At 38.7% G+C, this 14,043-nt stretch overlaps 1 protein-coding gene across 1 annotated transcript in view; it reads right to left on the bottom strand.

Annotated features, from left to right (window-relative positions):
* Positions 1-14,043, bottom strand: part of LOC124795564 (kinesin-like protein KIF17) — a 190,007-nt gene that overhangs the window by 154,362 nt on the left and 21,602 nt on the right. The window contains exons 2-3 of the mRNA XM_047259637.1: positions 12,428-12,592; positions 9,255-9,407 (exon numbers count right to left, since the gene is read on the bottom strand). Coding sequence (XP_047115593.1) covers positions 9,255-9,407; positions 12,428-12,499 — 225 coding nt within the window. The 5' untranslated portion in view covers positions 12,500-12,592. The remainder of the gene's footprint in view (positions 1-9,254; positions 9,408-12,427; positions 12,593-14,043) is intronic.

Genomic DNA, 14,043 nt, shown 5'->3' on the forward strand with positions numbered 1-14,043 from the left:
AAAATGTTATAAGAGCAACTCCTTTATCCATACCATCTTGCCTGGGTCATATTCTCAGCAACTTTCTAAAACTGTTCCCATTTCCTGAGTCTCACTAGTCCTTTTCCTTCATCCCTTTTCCTTTCCCTTCAACCTTTCTGCCAGAAGAAGGAGCCACTGGTTCAAAAAGTTTGTGCATTTGCATATCTTTTATGCATTTTCATCTGCTGTCATATGGTCAGTAGATTTTTTTAAATATGCATGTGATATTTCCTTACCCATATGTTTACACTACATAGATACTGAACATTCCTCTTAAACAAAACCTTGCTTCAATCCCATCATTTCAATATGCTTGTCTCCTTACATCCTATATTGTACTGGCAATCAACAATCCCAGATGTACTGCCACAGACAGAAACCTATTGCCATCTCTATCTTCAACTTCATTTATATAATAAAGTGAGCTAATATTTCATGTGTTGTAGTCTGGTATGCCATCCCACCAAGCAATGAAAGAACCCACAGTTGTGGCCAAATGATTGTGGTTATGTCTAGTCACAACAAATGGCAACGATGATCTGTGTGTAATCAGCTCATATTCCATGACAGCTGCCTGTCTGTTGCACAGGTCTTTTTTCTAAATTTAATTGCACTGCTTCTAGTCAGTTCCATTAGTGCACATCCTACTATATTTCAACATGTCTGAGCTGTCACAGGAGATGTTGCTAACTGAATTTGCCTAGTCTCAGGTGCACAGATAGAATGCCTGCTGCTCACTGGTGGATTATTGATATTCCTACTCAAGAAACAAGCTGCACCACAACCTATAGCTGCTCCATAATTTCGCCCATACCAGTCAGGCTGAAGAATGGTTGTACTACAAGGCGCAATTAGAGGCATACTTCACTGCCCATAAAATAACAAGTACGAAGCCCAATGGTTACTTTTTGTTCACCGTTGGTCCCAGGGAATACCACCTCTGTGTGAAACTCTGTGTCAAAACTGTTCCTTAGAAAGTCCCATATGATGAGTATGTGAAATTGCTAGATGAATATTTTTTCAGTCATATCCATGTAGCAGGTGTACAATTTAAATTTTTTATCTTGGGTGGCAGCCTGCTCAGACAGTAAAATAGTGGACAGCAGCACTCAAAGGTCTCACCAAGCATTGCAAGTCTAAATGTTCATGTGGATTTAACTATAGCTGCATAATGTTACACGATGCTGTTATGCAGAATGTCTTAGGCCCACAAGTCTATGGTGTAATTCTGAAACTGCCTGACCCTGATTTAAAAACAGTTCTGTCTATTGTGGAATCTCAAATAACTGAGGACCCAACAGAGGTTGATTTTGAGGCTCCATGCATTTCTTTTGTTTGTAGTGAACCAGACGCTCAGTCTCAAGTATGGCATAGTGTTCAAGTAATTAAGAATAGGGCTCTGACAAACAGTAAGAACAGGAAAAGTAAGAACTTTCAGTTTCATTGCACACAGCATGTGTAACAAACTTCTGGGAGAAACTTGTGTCCTCACTGTTTTAAGAGGTATGATCAGGAGGATTGTCCATGCTAACTGCTTTCAATGTGGTAGTGAAGGTCACATTCAGACTGTATGTTTACAGGGGAGGCAGGGCAAATGTGACAGCCACCATGAGTGCTAGCATATGGCAGCCACAACAACACTGTCAACAAGTGTACACAAGTACAGGTTGTGCCACTCACTCAAATGTGAGCTTAACCAAGTACTTCCACATCACAGAATTCTTTCACTGTTATACTCAGGAAGGTGCACAAACTTTTTGTTCATTTAAAAGTGTAAAATAGATCAATTAAGCTGCAGTTGGTCACTGGAGCTTCCATTTTCCTGATAAATAATGACACACATGACAGAATCGGTAGTCCACCACTACAGCAGCCTACTTCTATATTGTCTGCCTACAATGGACAAGAAATTCCAGTCCTTGGCATGTGTAGTTTGTCAGCAACTCTCCTGGTAGTGACAAAGTGTGTTTCTTTTCATGTACTCAAATCTAAAAACAGTGCAAATATTTTTGGGTTCAATTTCTTTCTTTTGTTCAGTTCATGCATTCAGAACAATATGCTTGAATTAATGTTTCTGTGCCTCACACTAAGTTTTTTGGTTTGTATAGTAAGTACAAGGAACTACTTGACCCAGGAACAGGGAAGGATAAAGACTTTGAAGTGCACAGAACTGTGAAGGACAGTATGCAGTCGCAATTTATTCATGCATGACATGCCTCCCCTGCATTACATGAGGAAGCTGCTCAGGAATTGCAAAGATGGCAAGACAACAGGGTTGTCCACCCCTTTTCTGCAAGCCAGTGGGCATCACCCTTGGTAATTCTGAAGAAGCCTTCAGATGGTTTACATCTGTGTGCGATCTTTAAGGCAACAGTAAACCCACAAACAGCAGTGGATTCTTTTCCTCTTCCATGACCAGAGGAACTGATAGACAGGGCAGATACTTCTCGAAAATAGATTTGCATGAGGCATATGTACAGTTACCGCTGGATGAACAGTCTAAGCAATACTTTATGATAAACAATCAGTTAGGTTTGTTAAAGTTTCAAAGATTATCATTTGGAAGTGCTTCAGCTCCTACAATTTGGTTCCTGGAACAGTTAACAGTGAAAGTCCCTTCCTGTACAAACTATTTAGACGAGACTGTCATCACAGTTTGGGCATTTAGACTGTTTGTTTCAAGTTCTTTCTGCTGCTGGCTTAACATCCAACAGGAGAGGTGCTATTTCTTTCAGACAGAAGTAAACTATTTAAGTCACTAATAAATGCACAGGGTATACATCCAACTACATTGCACTTGGCTGTGATTAGTGATCTGCTGGCGACCCATAACATCAAGGAGCTACAATCAGTCATGGGGAAGCATGCCTATTATATAAAATTTATTCCAAACTCTGTGCATATTGCTGCTTTGGTGGTGGTGTGTGGTCCAAAGAATGCCATAACACATGTCAGTAACTGAAAGAGGCATTGTTAAGTCATAGATTCACTTTGACTCAGCTAAGCCTATCGCATTAGCTGTTGTTATATCATCTTATGGGATTGGAGTGATGCTCACCCATAAAATTCAGCACCTTGCACTGAGGTCAATATAGTGTTGAGTAGGCAAGAGCTGGCCCTCAGTTCAAGACATCAGCTACAGCAGTCAACATCACTGTGAAGGGCAGTGACATTAAAGTTTCAGATGAACTTGTACTATTGTAAATGTTGAATTTTGAACCTTCTCAAAAGAACAGGTTGTTGCTTAGTGCATCATGTGATGCTTTATTAGTCCATGATGGTTGTAAATTATCCAGTATTACTGTGGCAAAGGTCTGTGTCATTCATTTACGTAATGGAGAGAATTAGTATTTCATGTGTTCTAGTTTAATGTGCCACCTCTCCGAGCAATTGGAGAACCCTCAGTTGTGGCCAGACAATTCTAGTTTTGTTTAGTCACAACAAAAGTGGTGGTTATAATTTTTGTTTCTTACTATATCATTTAAAAGTATTTTAATAACTGATTGAGAATTTGAGATGTACAAGGCATGCGAGTAAAGTAATGAGACTGATAACACTGTGACTGATCTGTCAATGCCATGTTGTTCAGCTTATACAGATAGGTGTGTTCAAATCTTCCAGATGCTCAGTCCAAATTTCAGCTCTGTACAGCCATCACATGATATTTAAGAGCGCCGTCAGTGAGGTTGTGTTTCTCTTGTGTGTTACGAAAATTGAACAGGTTTCTTTTCTGTGTTACGAAAATGGAACAGTGGAATTTAGAAGAATGTAAATAATAAATTTCAGCTATCAGTCTTCCTTCTGAAATTTTATTGGCAGATCTAGATTTCAGCTAGAAACTAGCCATTCTCAATGCACTATCATGCACATCAAAACATTAGCATTCAATGAACTGTGGATGAAGCCCGACCAACAGGCATTAAATGCATTGATCAAAAATGATAGTGCATTGAGAATGGCTAGCTTCTAGCTGAAATCTAGATCTGCTTATAAAATTTCAAAAGGACGACTGACAGCTGAAATCTATTATTTACAAGTCAATATAACAGTTGCTGCGTGCAACAGCCTTCTGAATGGAAGGTAACCTGATTTAGAGGAATGTTATGCAATTCACTTTTTCTGTTAAACTTGGGGAATCTGAAAGTGTGACCTTTGAAAAGTTGAAACTGGTCTCTTGGGAACATTCCTTATCAAGAGCATAGATTTTTCGCTGGCACAAACCATTTTAGGAAGCCCTAGAAAAGTTGAAGATGAACCTCACTCAGGGAGACAACTACTTATGATCAAAGTTACCTTCCTAAAAATATTTTCAAGAAGCATGTTACAGAGATTGATTCTAACATTAAACCTAAAGCATGCCTGGTGAAGACAACTATCAGTGGAAGTTTACACAAAAGAGCTCAAATAGAAGTGCTGATGGCACGTAGAGCTAGTTGCCACCTGTATACACCTGCATCGTTGACACAGCAAGTAACTGCCTACACTGTTGATTCAAATGAATATGCTCTCCTAAGCTATATTATGATGATGAATGTTAAGCATATCTTTCTTTGCCCTACTAACTTCACCGAGCGAGGCGGCACTGTGGTTAGCACATTGGGCTCGATTCGGGATGATGATGGTTCAAATCCGTGTTCAGCCATCCTGATTTAGGTTTTCCATGATTTCCCTAGATTGCTTCAGCCAAATGCCAGGATGGTTCCTTCCCTAATCTGATGGGACCAATGACCTGCTGTTTGGCAGTAAGAAAAGTGCAGAAGTAGAGGACAGATGAATGGTGAATCATTCTAGCAATAATACAGGCCACAAATGAGGATATCCACTGGCATAAGTGATTTCAACAAAGAGCAGATTGTTATTGTCCAGCATGTGGGAACGAAAATCTCAGAAACAGCAAAGCTGGTTGGTTGTTCATGTGCAATTCTTGTGAGCATATACTGAAAGTGGTTGAAATACAAAAAAATCACAAGTATGTGACAACGTGTTGGATCTCTAAGGAACATCACATAATGTGGAGGTTGAAGGCTTGCCCACTTCATAAAGGAGTGCAGGTGGTGCTCTATGGCAGCTGTAATGACAGAGTACAGTGCTCATGCAAGCATAAGTGTTTCAGAGGCACCATTCAGCGCATATTGTTGAATATTGGGCTTAGCAGTAGATGACCCCCTTGCATTCCCACATCAACCCAGTGGCATCATCAGTTATGATTGCAGTGGGCATGTTATCACAGAAATTTTGCCTTTGAGTAATGGAAACACGTCACCTGGACAGATAAGTAATGCTGTTCCAGGTTGATGGTCATGTCCGGATTCACCATTGTCCAGCTGTATGGCTGCTTGAAACATGCACCATCCCCTGACAAAGGCTGATGGTGGTAATGTTCTACTATGGGGGATGTTCATCTGGGCTTTCATGGAACCAGTAGTCATAATCAAAGGCACTATAATAGTTGTTGAGTACATGGACATTATTGCAGACCATCTGCATCCTTTCATGCTTGATGCCCTAAATGACAGCAATGGTATCTTCTGGAAGAGTAGATACCCATATAAAAATGTTATAATCATGCTACAGTGATTTAAGGAGTATGATGGTGAACTCATGTTGATATCTAGGTCACTAGTTTACTCTGAATCTAATGAAATATATCTGAGGTGTCAGTTCCATACCCACTAAAAACTAGCCCATCATTTACAGGAATTGCAGCGCCTGTCAAAAGACATCTGGTGCCAGAAACCTCTGAAAGTCTACCAAAGACTTACTAAATCCATGTCATGCAGAATCACTGCTGTGTTGCTTTCCAAAGGTTGATGAACATGATATTAAACAGATAGTCATAATATTTTGGTTTGTCAGTGTGTGTCCTCTACATACCAGAATTTCTCTACCAACATTCTACATACATTGCGGCAATTAGTCATTCACTATGAAACAACAGTTTGAAGTTTATTAAACTTTCTGGATGTGTACATCACATAACATATTAAGTGATTAAACCTTCATTCAGTTTGGAACTGAGGCCTCATCATGAACACCAGTATACCAGTATAATGTGTGACCCCCATGGGCACAAATACATTCTTGTACTCATTGTAACAGGGAAGCAAACAACCTGTAAACATTATTTGGGAGAGTTTCTTCACATACCTGAAACACATATTTGTCCAGATCATGATGAATGCTGTGTACACCCACTTGAGGGTTTAGTTACAATAGGAAAGCAGTGTGGGCTTGTAATTAATATAACGTACTCATGTCCAGAAAAGGAAATGGGATTGCATGGTGAGGACTGCCAAGGGGATAAGAGAAGGTAGCTCCAGAAGCCCCAGACCAATCTTGGAGGAGAGGGGAAATGCCATTTAGTGTCTGCTCTAAGTGGTTGGCTCCGAACAGAAGAGACATTTTCAGTAGCAGCTCCAGGAGTCTTCAGTCTCATAAGGAAGGTCATCCTGTGGTGTGATCTGACTGGCAGGGTGTCTTTGTTGATGAAGATTCAGCCTATTCCTGCGTAAAACCATCAGTTGTTATCATATCAGCTGAAAGGCATTGGACAAAACTCCTAGCCTCTTTGTAAAATTTTTATAACAAAGATTTCTCACTTTTTACAAGTGGACAGAGTTTGGTATGCAGGTATAAATCTTCCCATGACAATGTTCTGTAATCTGTTCCCACCAGCTCATGGTGGCACCCTGCCCATAACCTGTACTCACAACAGTCTCCATTGATAGGAAGTCTTTTTTTTTCGGTACTGGAAACAAGCTTGCATAGGGATGAAATTTTAAGCAACATCTCCCACAGACATGGAAATACTGATATGTCAGTATGGTAGTATTCAGCCAAGGTGGTCACAGTTTAAGACTTTCTGTTTCCTTCACAGTATACCACAGTCAACCGCGTCTTCCCCCACTTCTTTCACACTACTGCTTAGCTTAGATTAGATCACATTCAGTTTTCGATCCACAGACCCAAAAATGAGATGACTCTCATGGTATAGAACATGTCAGAAAGTATAACATAAAAAAAACATGGAACAGTTGAGTACAATACTCACTTCCCAGAAAGTCTGTCAGAAGATTGTCAAGATATATGAATACATTACAGTAAACTGGAACTGCAAATATTTACAGAATTGATACACTATCAGAATGAAATATTTCTACGAACATTAAATAAATTTATTATACAAAAAATACCTAATCTTAATTGTTGTGACCAAGTGCTGCCAAAACTGAAATCTAACAGTCATTTTTACTGGAACTGGGCTAACAGTATCTGTTAAGATTTTCTTCTATAGAGTAGAAGGAGTTGCCTACTAAAAAGTCTTTCAAACTCTGTTTACACTGTGCTTTACCTGAAACCTAGTTTTTAATGTTTGCTGGCAATTTATTGAATATGTGTGTTCCTGAATATTGGACCCTTTTTTGGACCAAGGTAAGTGTTTTTTAGGTCTTTATGTAGATTGCTCTTATTCCTAGTAGTGATACTATGAATTGATCTATTGGTCGAACATACAGACGTATTATTTGCAACAAATTTCATTTAGGAATAAATGTACTGAGAAGTAGTAGTTAGAATATACAGTTCCTTGAACAGTTTTCCACATGATGTTCTTGAATTTACACCACAGATGAGTCTTATTACACACTTTTGCACTTGAAAACATTTGCTCAGTTTAATAGGGTACCCCAGACTATGATCCCATATGACATAATAGAATGAAAATAAGTGCTTTTTTTTATATTTACATCACCTACATCTGACATCATTATGGTGGAAATACAGACTTGTTTAGGCACTTCACCAATTGTGTGACATGCTCTTCCCAACTGCATTAATTATAAAGTTGTAGTCCTAGAAATTCAACACTGTTAACCTATTCTATCTGCATGTCTTCATATGTTTTACACATGCTTGAAGGAAATCTGCTACAGATTCTGAACTGAATATAGTGAGTCTTTTCAAAGTTTAATGACAGTCAATTAGCTTTAAACCATTCATTAATGTCAGTGAAAATTTGATTAGCAGCCATGTCTAAATCTGTACTTGACTTGCTGTTTATTACAGTGTTTGTATCATCTGCAAACAAAATCAATATAGCATCTGGTGATGTAGCAGACTAGAGGTCATTAATGTACAAAAGAAAATGCAACACACACAAGATGGACCCTTGAGCAACACCACATGTAAATCATTCCCAACCAGATGAAGACTGATTGCTTACTTCACAGGTATTTTGCAATGACACCATCTGTTTCCTGTTTCCTTGAATCATTTTGAAGCACAGCCAGTGACACTATAACATTCTAATTTACTTACAGGAATGCTGTGCTTCACACAGTCAAAGGTCTTTTACAGGTCACAGTAAATGCCAGTAGCCTCTAATTTGTTATCGAACAAATTACGTACATCCTCACTGTACGTGTAAATACCCAGCTCTATATCATAACCCTTAAGGAACCAAAACTGTGACTTGGACAATATATTATTTCCAGTCAGATATTTAAGAAGATGCTTGAACACAACATTTTCAAATATTTTTGAAAAAGTCAGTAAAAGTGAAACTGGTTGATAGTTTGATGGTATCTCTTTATCCCCCTTCTTGTAATAAGCTAGTGTGCATCAAAGCTCTCTCCTGCATTAGTTGGTCAGGTGGTGAATGCTGTGATGCATTGGTGAACTAAGTGTTTGTGCTATGGATATAAAGTTGGAAACCATAAATTACAGAATGAAAGGCAACTGTGGCATTCTAAACACTGGCCAAAAAGTTGTATTGGTGAAAATCTAAATGCATTATGCAAGTTGATGATGGCTGTAAGCCCAAAACACATTCTTACATAAAACAAAGCTATATGAAAAATTGGCTGGTTGCTGTATTTCTTCAAGAAATATTCATCTTTGCTTCCCCTCATCTTCACAACAGGTGGGTCATCTCATCCTGCTGTCTCAGTGACCTATACCTTCTTTCTAACCTTCTTCACCTTATATCTCTTTCCTCCTTGAAGAATGTGCTAACAGTCTGAAAAGCTAAAAATAATTTTATTCAGCTTTAATGGCAATTTTGAAACTTCACATCATAAAGGTATGTACTGGCATGCCATTCTGTTTCTGTCATTTTTCATAAATAATTTAGAAGATAAATAGCTTGTGGCACTAAATTCATATATTTTTCCCATAAATAATTTATCTTATAAGTAGCTTGTCGTATTAAATTCATATAGATGTATAACACTTACCTGTACAAGTGGAAATGCTGCTTCATTGTATATTTGTTCTGTTGTTGAAGAGAAGTTGTATGTTCCATCAAAAGTGAATGTCTTTGGAGGAGTAATATCACTAGGATTCCGTATAGAACATGAATGATAACTGGAATCCATAGATATAATGGGCTGTAAATATACACAATAAATTTTAACATCCAAGTAACATATTTACAATGTAAGTTTCAAATCATTAAGGCACAGGTGAAGTAATGACTCTTCATTTAAACAAAAGCTGAGGTAACACCTGCTCCCCCCCCCCCCCCCCCAAACATGCACACACACACACACACACACACACACACACACACACACACACACAAACATTGGGGTGAGGAGGTTCACACATTTTCAAATCACCAATTTTCAAACTACTGGATTCACTGTACTGAACACTGTAGACATACTGCACACCTTAGCCACAGTGGTGTACCCTTTCTTCTGTTGATTATGTCCACCCCTATAGCTGAGAGGTCAGCATGACAGATTGCCGTCCTACAGGCCCGGGTTTGATTCCCAGCTGGGTTGGAGATTTTCTCCACTCAGGGACTGGGTGTTGTGTTGTCTTCCTCATCATTTCATCCCCATCCAGCCCACAGGTCGCCGGATGTGGTGTCAAATGTAATAAGACCTGCACCAAGGCAGACGGACCTGCCTCGCAAGGGGCCTCCTGGCCAATGACGCCAAACTCTCATTTCCATTTTCTGTTGATTATTCTCTTTGAACTGTGTCAGAGGTAATATGGATGATAGACATTGTTAGAATGAAATGTAAGAAGTCTGTCAAGTCTTGAGTCAGAGTATGGATGCATGATGTGTGGTTGTGTTGAAGAAATGAAAGTGAATACAACACAGTTAGTTAATAGGAGTGATATGAAGAGATATTGCAAGTCATTTACACAGAACATATGTTACACTGATTATTTAAAATAACTGGAAGAATTATTGTTGATAATGGACTTATTTGTATGAAAGGTAAAATTGTGATTTTTACAGTGTGCATGTTAGAGCTAGAAATCAGAGCGTCTGATATTTGATAAAAAATTCCAAAAGTGTTGAGAGACTTGACTTGAATAGCTATTCACTCTTTCCAAATCATTAATAATACATACTTAAACTGTGATCATATTGGTTAGGACATGTAGTCATTGTTAGAAGCAAATATGAACATGGATGCATGTTCTGCTACTGATTAAATAGTCTCATTGTCAGAAAATTAATTAAACTGTGATACCCACTTACTAGTAGAGAGCTTACAACATGAGAACACTGTGTTCCGTTCTTGACCAATCCCATGGATTTCTTTCTATTTCTTATGAAGTTACATGAAAGACTTCATGTATATGTTTGTAGGAAGGGGCAGCCACAGTATGGTAGGAACTACTTCCAATCATATAAGGTGTAGTTTACATTACATAACTTTATTCGTGAGAGCAACTTTACACACATCTGACTCATACATTATAACCAAGGACTCACTGTCTTTCCTTTCACTCTGTCCAAATATTGTCCACTCTGCATCAATCAGAGGTGTTTGAGTCTTGTGTAGAGGTCAATATCCCTACAGAATGGAATACTGTGGGAAGTCAATATCCCCACAGTACAGATTACGGGGAGGGGGAAGTGTGAGTCCACAGACATAAGCATGCATGTGAGTAGTCATGCCATGACAGGTTTGTGAGCAAGACATTTCTCGGTGAAGTAGTACATAGATGCACATGACCTATCGTGCTGTGGCAGGTGTGTGTGCAAGACCCAATCAGGCCATTTCTCATACTGTTGTATGATGTGATGATGCTGTAGAAGTGGTACCATGTCAGGTGTTGTGGGGGCAGCTCACATGGTGCTACAAAAATCTGGGGTTGACAATGGAAGCTCAGTGAGGTCCTGTCCATCTCTGGTCAAATTTGATGATGGGGTTGACATGGGCAATGAGTATTGGTCATCATTCCCACTGACCAGCACGCTGTAATCTGGTTGTGTTGAGATACAGGTGTCCTGTAGCACCCACGCAAGTTTAAGTTGGATGAGTGAGACAGTAATAGGCTGGCCACGCTCTAGAATGTCGAATGTCTGTGGACCATGTTTGACCATCCTGTATGGGCCTGGATAAGGGGGCTTCGCAGACGACACTTGGCAGTCTGCATGAGTGACCCCACAGATGGAACACAGGGCACTGAAGAAGGCTGACTCCAATTGACAGCCCTGTTCAGCAGCATTTAGTGTGCCGAAGCAGGCAACCCACATCTTGATGAACGCATTAGCAGCTATCTTGGTTGTGATGTCACAGATAGGTACAGCTTCAATCCACAGTGACATCCTGTTAAGCACTGATACGAGGTAACGAAATCCTTCTGACTCTGGCAGGGGTCCAACAATGTCACGGTGTATATGCCAGAATTGAGTCTTCAGGATGGGGAAGCATCTAAGGTGTTAGTTTTGTCAAGTGGCCAATTTGACAGCATTGATAGAAAAGCCCTGTTAGGTCTTCCACTTCAAATTTCAGGGAAGTTGCTCAATAATTATTTCATCCAAACAGATGTCCTGCTGTTATATGTAATATCACATGAAACAGTGCAGTCTGATAATTTTTTCAGACAGTTCTTGTTAGTTTTGCTGTCATAAACAAGTTAAAGTAATCAAATATGGCTGTAATACTGATGACAGTGGATGGCATCCTATCTGTGTAATATTTGTGCTTGTATTTAGGCTGTATCCAATGCTCTATTGAGCCACCCATATTTTAATCCAGCACTGTTTTCCAACCCTTTTTATGTGGATCTCAAGACAGCATTACCAACTTATAGTATATATCCTTGTCAATCATAGTCAACTAAGTTAGGGCCTTTCTTGTAATGGCCCCAATGACAGATCAGTCTTAAACTTAAGCCTTTATATTGTTTTACTGGCATTCACAAAACAACATGGATTGAAAGACATATACATTTTGGGACAGCACTTCATGTCAGTTGTGCATCCTTTACAAGTTTCTGCTAAAATCGACAATGAGCTGCTTTCTTGCAAGCAGCTGTGTCTTTCTTCGCTATATGTAAATAAATAACAGAGACAGACTGAAGCAGCATATTACTGACACTACCCAATGGCTTCTGTTCCAATAATAAGTATTCACTTTCGTTCTAGTATGTTTACCTTGCATCCTTCTTCATTCTCCTTCCTACTGAGTGGTCGACATCGAACAATGACTTTCACCCTTTCAGACATCCTTCTGCACTCTTCACTTCACTGGCGATTATTTCAGCAGGTTGTCAACTTACTGATAGAGACACCAGTATTTGGTTTATTTGTGAGAAGACCCTGTGAAATATACAGCAATTAAGATATTGTTGCCTGGCGAAACTGTGTTTTAGATATCACATACAACCTCAGTATTATGAATGATAAATAGTTTTGTAATATCATTTGACATTTCTTCATAATTGCAACAGTAAGACAATGAGACCTGTAAATATAGTAGCCTAATGTTTTAAATACTGTTACTTAATTTCAAGTATAGAAAAAAGCTTGAGTTGTTTAAGCTGTTTTAGTAAGTAGCACCCACAAACGCAGTTCAAGGTATACATGTAAGTCCAGATTTCTTCTGACATGCATGCAACCCAATTTTAAAAAAGGACTATGAACTGTGCTCATTAAGGAATTTTCCCTGGTTGTTGGGAGATGACATTAACATTTTCAAATGCAAATGTATGTTGTATTTGAAGCTGACATGCTACATTTACTTTATTCTGTTTACATAATCTGAACCACAGAAGGAAGGTTATGGGATGTGGAAAGAAGTTAATTACATACATTTTACTTCAGTGCAGTACAACAGAATGATTTAAAGTTACCAAATATCATATTGTTACAGCACTAATGTAAATTACATAATCATGAATCACATGAACAGAGTATTTATTAATAGAGAAATTCTTATTTATCTCATTATTTTACACCTACCACATGCCCCCAGTTACCACAACCTCAAAAAACCATCTATCACAACAGCTGCAGAGCAATGCAGGACTAACTTTCCTCATCTACATCTACACCTACATGGATACTCTGCAAATCACATTTAAGTGCCTGGCAAAGAGTTCATCGAAACACATTCACAATTCTCTATATTCCAAACTCATATAGCACGTGGAAAGAACGAACACCTATATCTTTCTGTATGAGCTCTGATTTTCCTTATATTATCATGGTGATCATTTCTCCCTATGTAGGTCGGCATCAACAAAATATTTTTCAGAAGAGAAATTGGAATTTTGTGAGAAGATTCCTCCACAACGAAAAATGCTTTTGTTTTAATGATGTCCAACCTAAATCCTGTATCATTTCAGTGACACTCTCTCCCCTATTTCGTGATAATACAAAATGTGCTGCCCTTTTTTGAACTCAAACAGGTCTATTCCAGATACAGCAGTGTACACATAGTGCTTATGTGCACTATAGCGCCTATTGATGGAGAATTTAGGTTTGCATTAAGTGTCTTTTATGGAGATACCTAGTTATTGTAACTACAGCAAGTGTTTCCTTTTCACAGGAGATTACAATATGACTTAACTCTGAAAGGAGTAGTGCATATTCAGTTTCGTTATTCTTTTGGACCTGGCTCATAAATGAAATAAAATGTAGTTATGAGGGATATTAAGGTCTTAAAATTAATTTATTTATGCTTTGCCCATGGACTATAGCTGATAAATTTCAACTGAGAGTAGGCCTCTTGGGTACACCATACAATTTTGTAGACGATAGAGTAAGGC

This window comes from Schistocerca piceifrons, chromosome 4 (genome assembly GCF_021461385.2).
Source record: "Schistocerca piceifrons isolate TAMUIC-IGC-003096 chromosome 4, iqSchPice1.1, whole genome shotgun sequence".
Lineage (NCBI taxonomy): Eukaryota > Metazoa > Arthropoda > Insecta > Orthoptera > Acrididae > Schistocerca > Schistocerca piceifrons.